The 21,358-nt window shown below is 44.7% G+C and overlaps 1 protein-coding gene across 1 annotated transcript; it reads left to right on the top strand.

The window, feature by feature from the left end:
- Nucleotides 1-728: 728 nt before the first annotated feature.
- LOC149272580 (actin-histidine N-methyltransferase) lies at nucleotides 729-17,579 on the top strand. Its single transcript, XM_089506920.1, has 12 exons — nucleotides 729-843; nucleotides 1,284-1,376; nucleotides 2,135-2,283; nucleotides 2,946-3,018; nucleotides 3,338-3,594; nucleotides 10,661-10,719; nucleotides 11,660-11,774; nucleotides 12,777-12,851; nucleotides 13,525-13,691; nucleotides 15,149-15,234; nucleotides 16,037-16,197; nucleotides 17,130-17,579. Exons 1-12 carry the CDS (start codon nucleotides 729-731, stop codon nucleotides 17,577-17,579), a joined length of 1,800 nt encoding a protein of 599 aa, XP_089363046.1.
- Nucleotides 17,580-21,358: the final 3,779 nt, after the last annotated feature.

Genomic DNA, 21,358 nt, shown 5'->3' with positions numbered 1-21,358 from the left:
GATGTAATGTAACATAGTTTAACTTTACGGATAGTGGTAGGTAAGCGGAGCAGCCTCTCGGTAGAAGTGGTAGTGGCCAATACAGTGAGGGATTTTACTTTGTGTGCATTGAAATGGCCTATATCCTAATCCGCCTATACACAGATCGGTTGTTTTGGGGGGGTTGAGAATTTGTTCTATAAAGAAATAAAACCCCATTTAGACGCCAATTCTCTCCCTTATTTCAGCGTTATATGCTGTGACCCGCTCTGTCATATTTAAATAATCCCCTTCATCTGTTTCCATGGAGCTGGCGACACAATAATTATCCTTTTCTAAGCTGGAACTAAACGGGGTTCTTGTATCTAACGCGAAACGCCTAACGTACAAATTTATATTTTCTATAAAAAAAAAAAAGCCTTTTTTTTTTTTTTTTTTTGCGCAGATCCCGAAAATAGTTATTCCTATATTTGTGAATTTCCCAATCCAGTGCCCTCTGTCACAACTTTTTAATGCCTGATGTGTTAAAGTCCGCGAGCTTAGACCGGAATAACACGTCGGCTGTGTGATGGTCTATAACACTGGGGTCTTACGGAACGTTTCATCGTATTTTTTGTATGCTTTTACCGTGTTTTTTTCTTATTTGTTGAAGCCAGTTGTGTGTGTGTGTGGTGAGCGCTGGTGGATTCGTACTGTCTCGTTAGTTACTCGCATTAAAAAGCCTGTTTTGTTTCAGCCAGCACTCCGAGATGGGGAAGAAAAGCAGAGTGAAAAGCAGAGTGAAAACGCAGAAGTCGGGGAGCGGAGCCACAGCGCAGGTTTCACCAAAAGAAATGCTCAACCTGGTCAGTGAACTGCTGCAGAGTAAGTGATCCACGGGAAACACTAATCTGTCTTAGCCAATGTTTATTGCAGAGACTTCTGTCTAAACCCGTAGAGTATCGGCAGCATACGGTGCACAAGCTGGGAGCCAGGGCTTGATGGCAATCGCTATTAAATAGTTTCTGCCATGTAGGGGTGCAGACATCTCACCTGCGTACGTGCAAGACTTCCCTTATAGATGCCTTGTGTTCGCATCACGCAACAATCAGTTCTGAGAAAGGTTTGACAAACCTGATTGATCCAAGCCATGTTTTATTAAAAAGCAGGCGTATAAATGGTTTTGGACTACAACTCCCTTCACCACAAAAAAAATAAACAATAGTTTCTACCAGGGTCATATATCTGGAAATGTGTATGTTCTGCTTATTTTTCTATTTAGAATTTTCTTTAATACATATTTTCATACATTGTATTTCCTGTAGAGTGCACCAACCCGAACTCCGTTCCCGGGAGAGAATGGGAGGAATATGTGCAGATCAGAGGACTTGTGGACCGAATCCGCAAAAAACAGAAAGGTCGGTGGTTCTTGGGTCTTAGCTGTTTTCAAATCGCCTTCACGCCTTTACTTAAAGGACGTAAAGGTGCTACAACACAGGTTTTCATTCCTACCTGTTCTTTGTATCCTAATATTTAAATCCATGCCATATATATATATATATATATATATATATATATATATATATATATATTCGCGGAGTTAAAACACAGCGCCCAGGTTAAGATACTCCAAGGTGATATTCGGCAAACTGCTTTATACTCACATCCATTAAAGGACTAAAAATAAAAATAGTAAAGCACTTGCTTATCAAACATAGGAATATAGATTATGGGTTGCTGCCGAAGTGACCGCACTTAGAGACTTACAGAAGAATTGGTTAAATTAACATTTAGTCTAAAACAATAATTTGCACATTTGCACTTAACAAAAGCTGTTTTCTGCCTCAAATCAGGACTTCGAAGTTCGAACAAACCTCAGAGAAACAAACCGTGTTCACTTTGTGGAACCCGGTTTACGAAAATGTGCCCAGTAAAATATAGCACTGGAAATTATTGGCTATATAAAAAAAACAAAAACGTACTTTTCTAATTTACATGAAAGAAAGTCGGTAGAGAATGGAGGGTTACACGGGCAGATTGGGAGGCTAGGAGAGGTTATTAATACAGAAAAGTCACTGCATTCAATCTGCTCCAATAAACCTATCCCAGTACAATGTATATATATAGAAGATGCTAGTGATTGCTAACTCCTGTGCTCGTTGTTTCATTTTTCCAGGTTTATCTGTTGTATTTGAAGGTAAAAGGGAGGATTATTTTCCAGAACTAATGGAATGGGCCCAAAAGAACGGCTCTTGGACAGATGGCTTTGAATTAGTAGAGTTTCCTGCTGAAGGCTTTGGCTTGAAAGCTACCAAAGCAATAAAGGTAAGAGGTTTGCGATGTAAAGAGGGGCCGCACACATTGGCTGTCTGGTTTTACAACAGCTGGAATCCTCATCCCAAGACATTTATATTTGTATTCGCTTTTCCCCCATGTTCGCGGCCTGCTAAATGTTACCTTAAGATGTATGATGTTTTAACAATGCCTTTCTTTATAAGATCTGTAGAAAGGGCTAAAAAGGTAACCTTCTGCTTGTATGTTAAAGGAAGCCTTGGTAGACTACCTTGCACATTCAATCATTCATTCATTCATTCATTCACTCACATAAAACACCTCACACCTTTCACAAATCACATAACTCTTACCACACCCATCACACAAGACAACTAACCCAATCGCACTCACTCCCCATCTCTGGCCATCACTGTTAGGATCCGTAAAGCTTTGCTATTCCGCACGCACGTGATGTAATACATAGAGGAGAAACGACAGGACTTTATTTCTAGGCAACTGTAGGATTTTAATAAACTCTTAAACAGTTTTTTTAAGAGACAGGTAGCACTAAGGATAACAATAATATAGTAGATACTTTTCTCTACATGATGCAGCCCCTCTTATTTAAACTGGGACTGTCTCCTGTTGCTTTCTTTGTCCGTGTGTGAGAATTCCTCTTGAAGAAGTTGAGTTTATGTTCCCTTCTTTCCCAGGCTGAAGAGTTATTTCTTTGGGTCCCCAGGAAAATACTGATGACTGTTGAATCTGCTAAAAACTCGGTGTTGGGTAAGGCTCCTCAGATTGATTTCTTTAACCTTTCTGTCTCAAGAGTAATTAAAGCGTACCCAAAAAGTAAAAGTAATATTAACATTTTAATATTTTCCAGCATGTGACATTTTATTACCAATGATTTCTTGTTATGTTTTAAAACGGATTGTAGAAACCTGCTCTATACACTAAATTAACTCGCCAAATGGCATTTACAGATCATGGACTGAAGCAATTAATATGTTTACTAACTCATTAGTTAAATAGACTGTTTAGCTTTCATTTTGGTTAAACGGCTGTGGTTGCTCCTTAACACCGTTTAATTTTGTGTGTGTAGGTTCCCTTTATTCTCAAGACCGGATTTTGCAGGCCATGGGAAATATCACTTTGGCTTTCCACCTCCTTTGTGAGCGAGCCGACCCCAATTCCTTCTGGCTTCCTTACATTAAAACCCTCCCCAGCGAGTATGACACCCCTTTGTACTTCGAGGAAGACGAAGTTCAGCATCTCCAGTCGACCCAAGCCATACACGACGTATTCAGTCAGTATAAGAACACAGCCCGCCAGTATGCCTACTTCTACAAGGTCATTCAGGTATGTTGAGATCGACTATTGTACGGCAGAAACCTTATACAAATCAAGAGAATCGGGTTGTGAAATTGGTATAACCCATCGCGCTTCACATACTGGATATTCTAATCACACGATCGGCACAATATTCAAAATGCCTTCAGAAAACGACCCAAAATTTTTATTTGATGGGAAGGCGAAACACCGTCGGTACTCCGATGCTGAATATATGATGGTTAATCTAGTAGCGTCACACCCCAGTCTCGGACACACTGGTTTTGTATAATAATTCTTACTATTTATATCTTAGGATCATATCTAATAAACCAGAAGTTTACTTTGAGTTGAAAATTTCATCTCACTGCATTAGTTACAACTCTGTAGGGCCTTGTAAAAAATACACTGTTTGGAAGAATACACCAAAACTTTTATTGTGGATTTTCCCTTGTTTAGCTCTATTTCCATGTATTGCAATGTAGATCTTGTATCAAGGTATAGAGGAAAGGACTTCTTTATATACCCTAAGACATATATATATATCTATCTATATATATAACGTATTGGCTCGAATATAGGCCGCACTTTTTTCCCCACTTTAAGTCTTTAAAGTGGGGGTGCGGCCTATATTCGGGGACCTGCATCCTACTCCCCGATACGGTCAGACAGCCTCCCCTGCCAGCACTTCCCACGGGGGGGGGGGGGGGGGTGCCGGCACGGGAGGTTGTCTGAGCGCATCGTGCGCACCGGAAGTTGTATATGTGTATTGCGTAGATGTACCCCGCCGGCCCCGCAAGACACCCGGGAGTCTGCTCCGGTAAGTCGGGGGGGGGCAGAGGAGGACAGTGGCAGCATATTCCGGGGGGGGGGGGGGGAAGGACAGTGGCAGCATATCTCGTGGAGGGAGGGTAGTGGTAGCATATCTCGGGGGGGGGGGGACAGTGGTAGCATATCTCGGGGTGGGGGAGGACAGTGGTAGCATATCTCGGGGTGGGGGAGGACAGTGGTAGCATATCTCGGGGTGGGGGAGGACAGTGGTAGCATATTTCGGGGGGGGGGACAGTGGCAGCATATCTCGGGGGGGAGGACAGTGGCAGCATATCTCGGGGGGGAGGACAGTGGCAGCATATCTCGGGGGGGGGGGAGACAGAGTGGCAGCATGTTTTTTTGGTGCTTTTTTTAAAGAAAAAAATGTTTTCTTTAAAGAAGCACCAAACTTTTAGGGTGCGGCCTATATCCGTGCCAATACGGTGTGTGTGTGTGTATATATATATATATATAATATAGTGTGTATAGACAGTGTGTGTGTGCATATATATTAGTCCTCTCTGCCAGACAGGGGACTCGAGCAATGCTCTGTGAGATATTGTCACTAGCGGCCAGGTCATTCTAACACTATGGAGCAATGCTCTATGCCTACAGTCATATATATTGTATGGCGTAGTCCTCCATGCTTCTCTTACGAGGCTTGCTCAGCAGGCCCTTCGTAATCCAGTTAAATAAGTGAGATACGTTTCAAGAACCTTTCAATTATTAAAGTGCCGGTAACCTTTAAAAAAATAATAAAAATAATTTGGGCTTTTTCAAAAGGGGGAGAGGATCTTAATTAGATCCACTCTGCGAGCCGCCCTCGACAGAGGGACAGAGCGAGATGATCAGCCCCCCGATCTCAGCTGGGTAGTGAACTAATGATGTCAGCGTGGGTATGCGGCCCCTCGGCTGACAGTCGGACGGATACAGAAAATGGGCTGTGTCTGAGAAGATGCACCTCGTTACTTTAAACGATTAAAAATACGCTGTCTCTTTTGTGTGCTTTATACAGGGCCGGCCCAACCCTTTATATCAAACTCTGCTAGTCCAGCATATGGTTAATTTGCTTGATCAAATGTTATATGTTGGAATCCTTAAACGATGCCAGCGTTAATTTAACTAACAGTTTTCTGCCGCGTACTTAATTCGGGGAGGTTGCCCCTCGTATACACGCACCCGCGTATGTGTCATCCAGCGATGCGCCCCTCTCTCTGCGTGTCGGTGATTTTGAGCGCTGCGTTCGAGCTGCATTATGTGAATGTGACAGCCTGTGGTCTGGAGAGGTTAGACCGTCCTGCTCCAGATGCTGTTCTCCTCTAAACAGTCAGCCGGCTCTGGGCTTTGTTTTCTCCACTTGCCCATAAATGGCCGTATTCAGCGGGGAGAGAGCGCCGACAAAACCTCAACGGGATGTCAACTGCCCCGGCGCGGCGTTTATCCTTCACCTGCTGTTCCGAAGCACTGCCAGAGCTCGAGGCGATGAGAAAAAACATGTGCGAAACGGCACCGGAGAAATCAAACTCACGGCTCGGGGGGGGGGGGGCAACTACCTGGCTTCAGCGTTAGGGAGTATTTTCACTTCACTTCCGAAACCAGCGTGGGCTAATTCTAGGCCCCTATCGACAAGTTATTGCGGGCGATGCGTTAGAGGATCAGTAAAGAAGGGTTTCCTCTTGAAATGCTCTGCGGAGCTCCTTGGCTCCTTCCTTGGTGGCTTGGTGGCCGGCTGCCTTGTGGGTGAAGGTCCTGACAGCTGGTAAACTAAACAAGGTAACAAAAAAGTTATCGATGAGAATAGCTGCCAACATAGACCACGATGGCCAGAAAAGGAACAGAACATCCCGCTTGGGGAGTGCGTGTTGTGGTATTCAGTCACGTCATCAACAAGCGTTCACTCCAAGTAACGTAGGCCGAGGAACGACATGATCAGCCGTTCCCAGGGATGGCTGATTTATCATTCTGCGGCACCGAGATCGGGCGACCGCCTGCAATCATAAGCTGCTTCCGTTGTCTCCTCGTCACGGTGTGGTTTGGCTGGACGTCGGTGGTAAACGGGCATTTTCCTCTTATATACGTCTGTTTCCGAGCCATCGATTAGTCTGTTAAGAAGAGTTAAGTGCCACTTTATGTAAATGCAAGACTTTGCAGTGTTTCTGTTAGATGGAAAATATACCCCTATGCGCTATGTAATAATAGAGATTATAACGGTAAATCTGCCCCCCCAGACTAACCATTTTCCGACAGTAGCGGCCCGTTCTCTGATGTCTGTAGCATTGAGGACGTGAATGAAGGCGATTGAGCGGCGCCCGTATTACATCCGTTCCTAAGTCCACCATGTCTTCATTTGATACCCGATCTAAAATACCCCATTCCGCCGCGTGTCCTGTGCGAAGGGTCCTGGCTTCCATAACTCCATACCGCGCTCGCCATATATTCAGATTTATTCAGCTGTCGTCATACCTTAAGTCATTTAAAATAAATGATATATTTATATATTTCTGTGTAACATAAGGACGTGGCTTGCGTCGTTTTGATGTAAATGCAAGCACTGATTGTAATCAATATTTCTACATTAAAGAAAGGGGTCTGGGTGGCTGCAGCGCCCTGGGATACCCTCATACCCTGCAGACATTCTGAGCGGCTCCAAAAGAGGGACTATCCCTCTTAAACAGGGACTCTTGGCCTGTGTACAACACTCGGCCATGGCAGATCAATAGGTATAGACATGCTGTATCCCAATAGTCGGTATTATTTATGCACGTACAGTCTTTAAAACGTTTATCGAGAACCGCTCGCGTTCTTGATCACGAGGATGGAATATGCTGCTTTATCTACTCCCCGGGGGTCATAAATCTTTAAGTGATTTTAAAAAGCTCGTGCTGGGATATCCAGAGAATCTGTCCTGGAGCTGGACACCCCTGGTCTAGACTCTCCCGTTCCTGGATATAATGGACGGCACCCCAGGCATGGCGTATCTGTGAGAGTTCTAGGTAGTCATCAGAACGGTGCTCCGGAACAGAGCGTTTCCTCGGCCTATCCGTTTATATCCGGAAAAGCTCTTGTGGGTTTTAATGCCCGTTATGCTTCCTTGTTTTTGGGCTTGAGGAATTTCTGTAACTCCCTTCCCAGCTGATCGAGTCTTCTGGCTTCCGACGCGATTGGGAGCTGCGTTGAGAAGTATGTCCTAGACCAGGGGTTCTCAAACTGTGGCCCTCCAGCTGCTGCAGGACTACATCTCCCATAATGCTCCTTCAGCTAAGGGGCTGGCTGAGGAGTATGGGAGATGTAGTCCTGCAGCAGCTGGAGGGCCGCAGTTTGAGAACCCCTGTTCTAGACTTTGGGCCCCGGTGGAAGGTTTGTGTTCGTTTTTGGGGGAAATAATTTTCTTCTCTTCCGACGAAATTCCGCCAACCTTTTTGTTTTGGCAAATCCCATTCGTCCGTCCCGGTTGCCATGGGATCCAGAAATAAACGCATAGAAAAAGTTGAATTAAAAGGGTGAGATTCTCTTTCTTAGTGCAGATAAAGTGGCGGCCGCGGCGGCTAACAAACGAATGAAGATTTTTGTTTCTTTTTCGTCGAATGTTGCATTTCTTTATTTGTTTTTCAGACAAATGGCCAAAACTGTAAAATTCAGCTTGAAAACGCATTTGTATGAAAACGAATGCGCAAGTCTAGCGTGTTCTATGTATGGACGGGCCATGGCGTATACGTGCCAGGCGTTGAGCGTCATATGTGGGTGATTTGGTCGTTTGTTAAAATATAGAGGTTATTGGAGCAGCACCGTTTGTCGCCTTTATATTCCTTTACTGGTTGTACAGCGCCGTGGCATATGATTGCGCTCCATGAATCGATACCCAGCCATGTAGCATCGCGCGGTACGTCGCGGTCTGCAGACGCGGCCCCGAGATGTGTGTTTTTCTGTTTACGAGACGTAAGCTCATCCATTTAATATGCCGATTGCGGGGGAGCCGGTCTCTGCGTGCCGCAGACGGCTCGTGTTTACCAAATTACTCTCCGACGTTGTAGAGGTGCTCTCGTTTAATAAAAAATGGATTTATCGTCTCATAAACCTTTCAGCTGCGGCTCCCAAACCCAGTCTTGAGATGTTACATGAGTGCGTCTGGCGACAGCGCAAGTAATAAAAATAAATAAATAAATAAAAAAACAAAAAACTAAATCAAATCTCCATGAGCTCGGAGGGCCGGTGGATTTTTGCAATACATTTTGCCCCCATTGGCACTGAAAGGGTAAATGCTTTTCCCACTAGAAATCGGCAGTATTGGGTCAGTATAGTTTTATCAGGCGGTTTCTAGGAGTAGGATTTTAATTAGATTAATAATGGCTAAAAGTCTTATTAAAGAAAAGATAGTATTAAAAAAAAAAAAAAAAATGAATTGTATGGAAAACGCTCGTGTAATTTATAATTTTAACTTGGCGTTGCCACATTTTGCAAAGCTCTACATATTGTACTCTGCAACTCGCTGTCCTGTCGTCATTGTTCCAGTCCTGCTACAGAATTCAAGTGACTGATGTACACTTAAAGGGACGGAAGCCTAAAAACCTGGGACTTCCCCGGGGTGTGAATTTAATAGAAATTTTTTTTTTTCACCTGGTAAAAACACGTGTCGACCTTTTTACATGTGAAACTTTTTATGCGATCTGAGTGAAACAGACGCGGTTTGATTTTGTTTTGTGTCCATAGGCTGTTTTTCAATCCGTCCCCGTGATAAACAAGTGGATTACGGTGCTGTTGCTGTAATATTATCCCACTAGAGGGCGCTAGAACACCACCAATGTGTAATTGCAATCTATTTCACCCCTTTTCCTGCTGATTACTCCAGCCCTCTTGATTGATTTAAATGTAAAAAATAAAATTACATCCTATCTTTTCCCTTTTCTATAAGTTTTGGGGTCACTCCGCTGTTTTCATGGAAAACAAGGACATTTCTAGCTGAAACATAATTCCAAAAAAGGTTTTCTACTCTCACAAAGGTCGTGGCGTATTGTATGTATTAAATATACACACCCAAGAGGTCGTGGTCTAAATCTGGCCCGTCGGGCTCAGACGGAAATGCAATGTTTCCTTCTTGGTGGGGTGGTGGATAAGCGAGAGAGCCTCCCAGCAGAAATGGTACACGTTAATATAGCGATGGGTCTTATCTGCTGTCGGTGTTCCTGTGGGTTATGTATATGTTTAAATTGAAATAGCGTGGGCTTTGTCTGGGATTTAAATGGCCATCGAGCTGTAATTGTTTATCAGTGAATGCAGAGCCAATGCACCCCCCACCTCGTACTGTATAAGGCAGCCATTTTTAACCCCCTTACCAATTGACCAACATCCAAACCAGTTCTACCTGCCAATGCCGGCAGATTTGACCCATCTAGTCTGCCTGTACAGACCTTGGAGCTGCATGCCTATCACATGCATGTTTATATTCCCTTCTGCTGGGAGGCTGTTCCACTTACCTTCCACACTCTCTCTAAAGTTAGGTAAATGCAAATACAAGGTACGGTAATTTACAGATAATAACCAGGCTCTCTGTAATACTTTAAGTAATGAGGGAAGGAACGGGGGGGGGAATCCGCCGAGATCTCCCACCCAATTGGCAGCCCTTGCAGGGTATAATTTCCCTTTAAATGGCGCACAGAGCCCAGGCTTTTGTTTTCTAATTGATTTATAGTTTGAGCCACTTCTGCCTCGTCCCCTACTGTCCTGCGCTCGGTGCCAGCGAGTACATTACAGTGAGTGATAAATCACCTTCCACTCAGATGCAAATCCTCCCGCGGCGAGCGGAGGCGTCCGGCACCCTTGCGTCCGCCCTCCAGCACATGTGCATAGCCATTGGCACCGAGAGGGTTAAGTCATTAACCCCCGGCGATACTCAGAACAACAGCGAACAAGATAGCCCTAAACACGGAGGGTGGCGGCTAAACGGTGCCGATCCGCCGCCGCCGAGCGATCGTCAGGCGTTCCGATCAAATCGTTTAGCGCGGCTCGCTGCCTAATTAATTCCAGACGTGTGTAAATGATGGCTGCCCCTCGTTATATCGCGAAAGCCCCCGATGTCTGCAGCCCCCAGCCTCAGACTACGAAGACACAGATTAATGGCAGCTGCTGGGCACCGCAAATTAAAGTGACGGTGATGGATGGGAGCGGAACGGCGCGATGATCCCCGTGTAACGTTTTCGGGGGCCCCCCTGCTTCGTTTGGCCCCTTGTTAGGATTTACTCGGAAGTGAAATGTTTTCTGATGTTTATTCTCCTCTCTCTTCCCTCCACAGACGCACCCCAGCGCCGCGAAGCTCCCGCTGAAGGATTCCTTCACTTTTGACGATTACAGGTTGGACCAGATTTTGTGTTTCCTAAATTTCTATATTAAGCACATTTCCCGCCCAGAAACATCTCCGCCATAACAATATCCGGCCCCCGCCTGCAGTCTCTGAACCATCTCCGCCATAACAGTATCCGGCCCCCGCCTGCAGTCTCTGAACCATCTCCGCCATAACAGTATCCGGCCCCCGCCTGCAGTCTCTGAACCATCTCCGCCATAACAGTATCCGGCCCCCGCCTGCAGTCTCTGAACCATCTCCGCCATAATGGTATCCGGCCCCTGCTCACGGTCTCTGAACCATCTCCGCCATATTAGCGTATGGCCCCTGCTCGCGGTCTCTGAACCATCTCTGCCATAATAGTAGCCGGCCCCCGCTTGAACCATCTCCGCCATAATAGTAGCCGGCCCCCGCTTGAACCATCTCCGCCATAATAGTAGCCGGCCCCCGCTTGAACCATCTCCGCCATAATAGTAGCCGGCCCCCGCTTGAACCATCTCCGCCATAATAGTAGCCGGCCCCCGCTTGAACCATCTCCGCCATAATAGTAGCCGGCCCCCACTTGAACCATCTCCGCCATAATAGTAGCCGGCCCCCGCTTGAACCATCTCCGCCATAATAGTAGCCGGCCCCCGCTTGCAGTTACGGAACCATCTCTGTTATAATAGGATCCGGCCCCTGCTTGCAGTCTCTGAACCGTCCCGTGACATATAACCACGGTCGTATTGTTATACACGGAGAATACAAAGACGTAACTATATAAATATAAGAAAGTGAAAATCGGTTTATGCCGTACTTTGGAACGGTTCAGCTGTTCCTCACCTTCACGTAGTCTGGAAATGTGTCTCGTTTAATAATATTGTTATAAAGCGCGTTCCGTGGGAATAAATGTATTGCGTGTCCCCTGCGGGTCGGGAATGTTTTATTGGATTTCCGTGTCTTTTGTCCTAGGTGGGCCGTCTCTTCCGTCATGACGCGGCAGAATCAGATCCCGACGGAGGACGGCAGTCGGGTCACCTTGGCTTTGATCCCGCTCTGGGATATGTGCAATCACACCAACGGCTTGGTAAGTGGCGGGCGTTCGGAATAAGAAGCGAGCGCCCCCTTACCTGCCCTATTTACCTTTATGGAGTGTATTCATGCCTTTAAAATAGTAACACGTCCCACCCCACCATCATATATCATATCTGTAAATCCACAGGCGGCATTCAGAGGGTTAACACGCGGTCCCCTCACTTCTCCCCATTGCGAATTGTCTTTTGACACAGAATTGAGGCAGCTTTGGGACTCTTCTTGTGTTCTTTAATCAAAATGTGTTAATTACAAGGTTCTAAGCCTGCCATTTAAATCCCCCGAGGCTTTCTCGCGGCCCCCGCAGGGTTGCGGAGAAGTCAAAAGGCTATTTTTATTAATATATAATATGGCGAATAACGTGTGTGTGTGTGTGCGTGTGTATATATATATATATATATATATGTGTATGTATATGTGTGTGTGTGTGTGTGTGTGTATGTATATATGTATGTGTGTGTATGTATATGTGTGTGTATGTATATATGTATGTATATGTGTATGTGTGTGTATATATATATATATATATATATTTATATATATAACACGCGTGACTCACTGCCGCCCACCGCATCGCTCCACGCGGTCACCTGACCCGGGGTCTCGCACAATACCCAAACCGATCCCAAACCGTGCAGAATCCATTCAGCGGCTCACAGGCATCACTTGCCCACCATGCGGACTTTGCCGAGCGATAGAATACCTCGACGGGAATAGATTGTATCGCCAGCGCTCCTTTTCTCGCTGATTTGATATCGGCGTTTCGGTGAGATGGGGGGGCAGCTGCTGAATGGGGTACGGTTCGGCTGCTCTCACGTCCCGGGTACTTGTTCTCTCCGGTGGGTTTCATAAAATATTGAGCTGGAAACCTGTCGGGTGGAACAGACCCGCGTGTTCAATGAGTTTCGTGAATGTTTTATGATTTTGCTTCAGGTAAAAGCGTCTAACGAGTTGAGATCTTTATTGCTCCTTTTTTTTGTTTCTTCTCCCCTGTTAGATAACTACAGGTTATAATCTAGAGGATGACCGATGTGAGTGCGTGGCGCTGCAGGACTTTAAAGAAGGCGAACAGGTAAGAGCCGCTGCGACACTTACTGACGACGTATTGCTGACGGGCGCACGCTGTTCATGTATTGGCTGTGTGTAATTTATTATATCTTATATATGTGTGTGTGTGTGTGTGTATATATATATATACTTGTGTGTGTATTTTTTTATATATATATATATATATTATTCATTGTCTGCCTGTTGAATAGGACGTTTTAAAGGGAGTAGCACGGCGTCCAAACAGTTAAAGTAAAGTGGGATTATTTTCTGTGCCCGCAGGAGAGAAGCCGTTTCCGAGCTCATGTATAAGTTTAATGGTTTTTGATGTGTTGTGGGACGCGGGTGAGGGTTGATCCTGTGTTCCAGGGTCATTATTTACACGTCTAGCAGGCTTGCCCACTTGGCACGGCGCGCAGACATCTCGCTGGCCGCCGTTTCCCTTGCAGGGGTAGCCATGTACGGAATAAAAAAAACGGCCGAGCGGTAATGCGTAAACGGCACAATCATTTTTATGGGGTGGGAGGCAGATAATTGTTATTTTGCTATCACAGTTGGATAAACAGAGCTGCGGGGAGTTCTAATTCCATTCCAGAGAACACGAGAGAGCCCATTTTTAGTGGAAGGCTTTAGCCCTTTTTCGTGCGGTTGTTTATTTAACGTTAATTTGGACGGCATCTCCTCTTCCCCTTCCGCAGATCTACATATTTTATGGCACTCGTTCAAACGCTGAGTTTGTGATCCACAACGGCTTCTTCTTTGAAAATAACTCGCACGACCGAGTGAAAATAAAGCTGGGCGTCAGTAAGAGCGACAGGCTGTATGCCATGAAGGCCGAAGTCCTCGCCCGGGCTGGCATCCCCCCGTAAGTGTCACATACTGAGGCTTTTTAATAAAAAAAAATTGGCAGCGGCCGGGGTCTTATTGGAGCTGTCGGCACAAGTGATCAAAAAAAACAAAACACGTTTCCTTGTTTTGAAGAGAGGCTATTAACTTGTGAAAAAGATTTTTTCGGTGAAAAGTTGAAAAATACTCCTGTGGGAGATAACAAACTGGAAAGGGGAGAGAAACCAATAACTTCCCCCCGCAGACCACCAGAAACATAAAACAAAACCCTTAAAAAGTTGAGAAGTTTCGTGCTTTATGATGTCAGAAGCTGGAAGTAATACTCATTTTCACACATGGTCGAAACGTTCTGCTCATTTTCTATTTCTGGCCGTCGGAGGACTGGCGGTTATACGAACCCTTAATCCAACACGAGAAGACCTCGAGAGTCTAAGACGAGTCCAAGGACTGAGATCGGACTTGGTTACTAAATGCTGTCAAATTCTATGTTTTATGTTTCTAGCCCTGGCTGAGGCTCCATTCACGAAAAACATCACAGGCGAGTCTGCTTTCCAAACTGTGCGTTCTTTGGCTCTGTAGGTGGACAGCGAACCCCGAGGCTGCGTCCTGAATACGCTGTGGGGTACTTGCCCACATTGTATTTAGCCATGCGCTTCTGCCCCTCCATCCATAAAGCCGGTTGCTTCTTATGCCCCCTCACTGTATGAACAATAATGAAATAAAATGAAGTCTTCCAGGATCGGAGCAGAGCGCGTGCGACCCGCTCCCCCCGCTGATATCCGTCGTCTGCGCTGGGCTTCGGCCCGCTTAGAGAGAAGCACAGCTCTGTGTTAAAGCGCAGTTACTAATCCTTCTTGTGCCGAGCTCCGCTCATCCATCAAGCCCCACGGTGTGCGTGTACATCGTGTCTGGAGGAACGTCACACACTCTGTGATAGAGGAGGGACAGGCTCCGTAACACCGGCTCGCGATACCATCGAGACACAAATGTTCCCGCAGATAACGGCTTCAACGGAAACGCCAACGGAATCCTTTATTCTCCGCACCGGGGTTACTTAGCAAAGTTAACAGCTTAAGCTTTCCGTGATATAGTAGCTGCTGCTAACGTTGGGTAATACGTCTGCAAGCAGATCTACATTTTCTGTGGCTGTATCGTGTTTGCCATATCTCCCAGGTGTCCCTCTTTTGATAGAGCAGTCCCTTCTTGGGTTCCAGATCACTCCATCCTGCTTCCTCCTCTAATTCCTAATTTATGAGGAAAAAATAAAATGGCAGATCCACCAAGGTTTATTTGCGTACCAGAGAGCGCCAATAAAGTTTTTATGTAAGCGGAAGAGCAGAAATATCGTTTTATATTGCTGTTTGTAAGAGTGTCTATGATCCGGTGTACCCGAATATGTTTGTTGTCACATTTTTCCTGCTTTTATAGCGCGTTTTAGCCCCCGGGGTAATTTTCCAATGGCTTTTATCTTTCTAGATCCAACGTGTTTGCCCTGCATATCACGGAGCCTCCGATCTCGGCCCAGCTCTTGGCCTTCCTTCGGGTCTTCTGTATGAGTGAGGGTAAGTATGCTGGTTCTGTAGAGTCGGCTAATGTTGGCACGGACCAGGCAAAAGATGGCGATTAATCTATATTTTAGTATGTGCCGATAATACTATTCACCCGTACACAGTGGTTGGGGTTCATGTTTTCATGGCCCCAAAGTACTCTTCCCTAGAGCGGCGTTGAGGATTGAGCCTTCCTGGCATCCATCTGTCGCAATGGGGCACGAATATGGCATCAGTCTAAATAGCGGCTAAGCCGTGTGACCCCCCCCCCCCCGACAATTATTCAGGGTAAGGCACTCGTAGAAAGTTGTCTGGTCATTCAGACACCAGAGATATTTGTAGGAGGTAACTTTCCACCTACACATTGTGCCAGGCAAACGTATAATCAATAACTCATTTTAAAGATCATGCTCTCCTTCCGTCGGGTAAATACTACATATCAGGCTGCCACGATCCTCTGAGCACCTGCGCTGCTTTAATGACCAAAGATATACTGCTTCTACCCAACAATGATCTCCAGCCTGGTCGAGTTTGAGTTACCGGAGGAGAAGTTGATCAACGTTGGCCCTCAAGCTTCTCCAACAATGCAGGTTGTTTTCTGTTCACGTGGGCAGGGGGGTCCTAAGGCAGCCCTGAGCAGACCCACCAGGGCTCATCCGAGGAGATCCTGAACCACGTTAGGAACAATTATCAATTATGTTTCAAGGGGATGCGTTTTGCTGCAGCCGTGTCAGGGTTTATTGCATGTGAATGCTTTTTCTCCATGCGCCGTTTGTTGGGTTGCAGGGACCCTCATGCTGTTTGGAATCTTTTGCAGATGAATTGAAAGAACATCTGATAGGAGACCACGCCATCGATAAAATCTTCACCCTTGGGAATGCCGACTTTCCAGTGAGCTGGGATAATGAGATCAAGCTGTGGACATTCCTCGAAGCCAGGGCTTCTCTCCTCTTAAAAACATATAAAACCACAGTAGAGGTAATGCTTTATACATGGTTTGGGTCCCAGTCATGTTGCTCTTCTATTACCATGTCTGTTTTTTTTTTTTTTTCTGTTAGGGACAACTGGGCCCATCTAATCAGCCCTTGGCCTTGGCTTATAGTCGGGATACTCATATGCGTATCCCATGCGTTTTTTAATAAGTGATGCATTTATTTCAATCATTTCCCATAATAATTCCAATACCAGGCGTCAGAACCTGGGTGAAAACCAGGAATCCTAACCGCCAGACCATATGCAACATCCTCCAAAGTATATTTGTCCTTGGGTAACAGAGTCGGGGATGAAGTAGCGCCTTTGGTGGCTGCCACGCTGTGTTAGACAATGTGACAAATATCCTTTAAACTAGCCGTTTCCTACACAATTTCTAATTCAAAAGACCAAATTGAATTCTATGTTCTGCAAGGATATCCATCTTTTATTGTGGCATCACCCCAAAAAATCAAGAGAAGTACAGTATCTTTAAACACCCTTAGCCTGCGCAGTTGTCCTCCCATTAACCCCAAGGCTTTGCTTGTCTGCTTTTATATATAATATATATGTATCTATCTCTCGGAATAAATGTACTGCTAATTGTAATGTCCATGAGAACCATAGATTTCATCATATTGACCAAAGAGGAACCGGAGCCTTTTGTTGAAGTTTATTCTTTTTATTGGGCTGACATAGAAGAAGATATAAAGCTACAGAAGATTTCAGGACCACAAAGGTCTCTTCTTCCCATGGAATGGCCGGTTATTTTATGCAGTCGTTGCTGGGTTTCACTCATGTATTTTATATTGTAGCTATTGTTCCATCGTATGAGGTATACCATGTTTTTCTTTGTTGGCCCAATAAAAGGTATCGGCTTCCATTAATATTGCAATACTGGGGATAAATGGCAGTTTCTCAAATCTGTTCATTATTTCCAGGATGATAAATATATTTTGAAGCAGGGAGACTTGACATTTCATTCCTTGATGGCCATCAAGCTGCGTCTGGTGGAGAAGGAGATTTTAGAAAAAGCCGTAAAAAGTGCGTCTGACAATCGGAAGCTGTTTACTAAGAACTCTGAGGAAGGAATTCCGCTCCCAAAATACGAGGAGAGCAACATTGCGTTTCTCGAGAACAGCGATTCCAAACTCCCTCTGGTGCTGCGGAATCTGGAGGAGGGAGACGCGGGTCAGGGGGATCTGAAGATCCAAGAAGCCATCGCCATCTCCCAGATCTCCGAGAACGGTTTAGTGAACGGAAAGGACTGTCTACCCAACGGGACCAAACCCGAGAACGAGAACGTCCTCGCGGGAAGAAACGCCACGCAAAACGAGAACGCCAAAGATTTTCCTTCAGAAAGTACCGAAGAGGCAAAAGTGCAATTGTGAAAATAAGCAGGACTTTCAAAAAGAGATTAAAACAGAAGTTTATGAAACCGCGCGCTGGCGTCAGTGTATTTCCTTGTAAACTTGTTAACTTTTCTGCAGAAAGAAAAATGTTGCTGCTTTTATGACTTTTGTTTTTATTTTATTTTTTTTAGTTCACTTACAATGTAAAACATTTCTGTTTCGGAGAGGCTGGCTCGACACACACAGAAAAGAGAAGCTAAAGCCCCCCTAAAAATCCAATATGGATTTTTTTTCTGGTTTGTTTACAATGATGGGCCATTGGTGAGCTCTTTAGATTTAGTAATCTTTCTGGTTTTACCCTCGGCGGCTTTCGTTTTTGGCCCTTTTAGGTCAAAAGAGAACTAGACGGCACAACGGCAATTCGGTTACGTTTTATTTTTCAGATGAAAAACGCACAGTAGCTGGTATGTTTGCAGGCGTTTCTTTTAGAGGTCGGCCTTTTCTCGTTTTAACGCGGAACCCTTTATTGAAGTGCAAATATTTTGAGAGGGTCTACAACAAGGGGTGTCCAACCGGCGGCCCTCCAGTTGCTGCAGGACTACATCTCCCATAATGCTCTTTCAGCGAAGGGGCTGGCTGCGGAGGATGGGAGATGTAGTCCTGCAGCAGCTGGAGGGCCGCTGGTTGGACAACCCTTGGTCTTCACCATTACCATTGTTTCGTAGGCAGCGCCGGTCACTGGGAGTTCGGAGGCTTACGGGTTTTGCACTAAAGCTTTAGCCACATCAGTATTGGGGGGCTTGGCAGCGTTTTACAAAAAAACCTCCGAAACCATAGGCATTAAACTGTTTTCAAAAAAGGTTGCTCCTCGGCTCCCCGTGTTTTTAATTCCTCATTAAAAGAAACGTAAATTATCTTGTTGTCGTGTTCTGATTGCTTTGCTCCTCGTCGGTTCGCCAATTTGTCACCGGACTGGCTACACCAGTGGGCTGCTGCCGACATGGCTCCATACTTACCCCGATCAGCTCCAGCAGCCACCGGTCCTAACGTGCCAGGGCCACCCTTTCCTCCCCAGTCTGGCCCTGGGTTAGTCGATGACACGAGGCAGACTTCTTTGGTACGGTTTAAGATCTCACTAATGATCTCTATAATGCTAATGGGCCATGCAAGAAGTTTTAAGACTTCTTACTTTTCTGTTGGTTAATCAACTGAAAAACATTTTACTTCGTCTACTAGTTATTTTTAGGAGGTCTAACCAATGTCATAAATATTGTTGTGAAGTGTGATTATTTTAGTTTTAAGGACCTTCTACCTCGTTTCCGCTGTAGCAATGATTTCAAGTGTGAAAGTTCCTCACCGGATAAGACTGATAAAGAACTCTTGATGGCTCTCGAAACGTATTAACTGCTTAAAATAATGGATGCATCTCGCAGTTTATTTCCATTCTAGATGGATGGAATTTCTTCTGTTTTAAGACAAATTGAACATCAGGACCCAAAAGTATCCTTCCCGGAGTCGCGCCGTGGGAGAGTTCTACCGACTTTCAATAGTGCGGAGAAATTTTCCAAAATATGCATTTTAAAAAAAGATGTTTGCAACAAAACAATCTAATTTTCATCAAGTGCGCTGTTCACGTGTTGCAATCATGTTCACGCTTCGTCGAGATTGCCCAAAGAAGTTTGTGCAACATGAAGCCAACTTAAGCTTCGAAAACCTTGGAGGCTCCAACCGATGATGAGACCTTCAGATTACTCTGCGATTGCTGGTCCGCTAAAACATCTCTAAATGAAGAGAAAGTAATTCGATGACAAACCAAAGTTGGGTTTACGGCAATTCCAGTTTTTTTCCAGGAAGAAACTTGGCCTTGTCAGAAAATGAAGCGCATCCAACGCATTTCACGCAGAGCGCCCTGTAAGGACCCGCTTCTCCTGAAATCAATTCCTTTTGGGGTTTTCTTTACAATGCGCTGATATACAAGTATATATATAGTATTTAATGAGGATTACATGTGTTTAGATGTGCTTGTGGTATATATTGATGGTTTTAAGGGGTAGAATCCTTCAGCAAATTGGGATGGGGTGTAAAAAGTCATGAGCGGAAGCACAAAAAGCTGTGGTTTGAGTATTCAATTAAAAAAATCAGGGACTTAGGGGGCTTTTAAAATCTCCGAAGGTCACATGTTCCTATAAGTGGTCATTGTTAATATAGGATATGTAAAAAAAAAAAAAAAAAGCTGCACACAAGTCTTTGTTCTAAATATCTTGAGAAATTTCCTGTTTACATCTCCCCCCCCCCCATTTAAACTGAACCTTAATGTTACTCCAAAAGTCAGTATATGTCAGACTTTAGTGAATTGTCTTGTTGCGTTCATTGCTGTAAATTATATAAATAATTCAAATCACTATTTTTTTTTTTTAATTGTTTTTTATTAATTTAAATACAAAATGCCCCTCTGACCTCCGTGTAAAGGCTCTAAAGAAGCAAATGGGTTTGAGCGAAAGAAAGGCAAGGAAAAATAAGGTAAACATTTTTTTTATTATTTGCACACTTAACTCCTTCATGTTAAATGTAAGTTAAAAGTAAAGCTTTTTTCAAGACAAAGTCCCTCTAATGTGGTTGTAATTGGCAAATCCCCTATACTTTTCTTGGGTCCGAGTGCAAAGTGGGTCATAAGATGGCGACTGGCGTGATGGCGTGTACTCCACGTGTTGCACTATGACTCTTGGTCCCATGGAGCAGACCGAATGAAAAATGCTGTTTCCAAAATCCCCAAATTGACCGTTTCAGGTGTAAAATGTTTAATAGACTTCAGTACAAGAGCAGCGCTTACAGGCGTGCGTTTGTACATGGATGCACGCCATTATGTTTTCTCTCGGGTGCGACAATTCCATCGAAAGGCTTTGTAGCTGTCACGATTGCTTACGGCGAGCACACGTGAGAGTCGCCAATCTTATTGTTCGGTAATCGCCTCATTTCTCAAGCCATGTGTTCTTTTAAAACAATTGTGAGAAAAAGGAAATATTAAAAATATTGGCTGTAAAATGTCACGATGCTGCTAAACATACCTCTGACGCCATGGCTCCCACCGGTGTAAACAAACTATGTTTCTGGTGGCTCCTTCGGAGTATACTTTCTTGTTAACGTAGGAAAGGCCTTTCTAATGAAGTGCCCCAGGTAGCTACCTACTAGTTCTTCTGTGTATTAGGGATGTCCCTGCTTAGACGCATCCAAGACAAGCACTCCTGGTATTGGGCTTATTTGGGCAAATTGACTATTTCCCAAGTTTGTAGACCCATCTATGAGCAGGTTCCTCAGAATATTATCAGTAACTGAACTCAGGAGCCGAATAATAAGGCAGATAAATTATTAGGTACTAGGAACCAAAAAGGACTCTGGGATAGGATGTCATAGCCCTTCCACTTCTGGAGTAGAACCCAAGGGATGAGGAAGCTTGTGTCTTAGAAGACAAAGAACATCTGCAAGGACCATATTATAATTAGGTTTTCAGACTTTCAGACATCCAAAATCTTTACTTTTTTTCCAGCGTTTTTCAACACTCAATGGGAAAAAAAGCTAAAAAAAAGTGTTTTGGACACAACTCCTTAAGATGTCAGATTTCCAGAACACCATTGAGTCGCCATTAGTTCTGTGCCTGTGGTGACTTGACAGTTCAGTTGGTTAATAAAAGGTCACATTGTCCCCATTCCTGTGTTCTGGCTTCACTGATTTGAAAACTGTGAATAACATGAAATGATATGATGGCCCTAAATGGATGCATTCTGGGCTCTGCTGTCAGAAAAGCTGGTTTGGGAACAAAA

The sequence above is a fragment of the Sceloporus occidentalis genome, unplaced genomic scaffold (genome assembly GCF_023333645.1).
Source record: "Sceloporus occidentalis isolate IW3139 unplaced genomic scaffold, rSceOcc1.0.p SCAF_437, whole genome shotgun sequence".
In the NCBI taxonomy this organism is placed as follows: Eukaryota; Metazoa; Chordata; class Lepidosauria; order Squamata; family Phrynosomatidae; genus Sceloporus; species Sceloporus occidentalis.
The sequence above is the reverse complement of the archived record's forward strand: the minus strand, read 5'-3'. Positions and strand labels throughout refer to the sequence as shown.

Bases quoted from the DNA above. Each gene is read 5' to 3' on its own strand.
- LOC149272580 (XM_089506920.1), top strand. From the start codon at position 729: ATGGGGAAGAAAAGCAGAGTGAAAAGCAGAGTGAAAACGCAGAAGTCG. The intron at 1,377-2,134 runs GTCGGTGGTTCT...TCATTTTTCCAG, and splicing joins AATCCGCAAAAAACAGAAAG to GTTTATCTGTTGTATTTGAA. The intron at 11,775-12,776 runs GTAAGTGGCGGG...CTCCCCTGTTAG, and splicing joins GCAATCACACCAACGGCTTG to ATAACTACAGGTTATAATCT.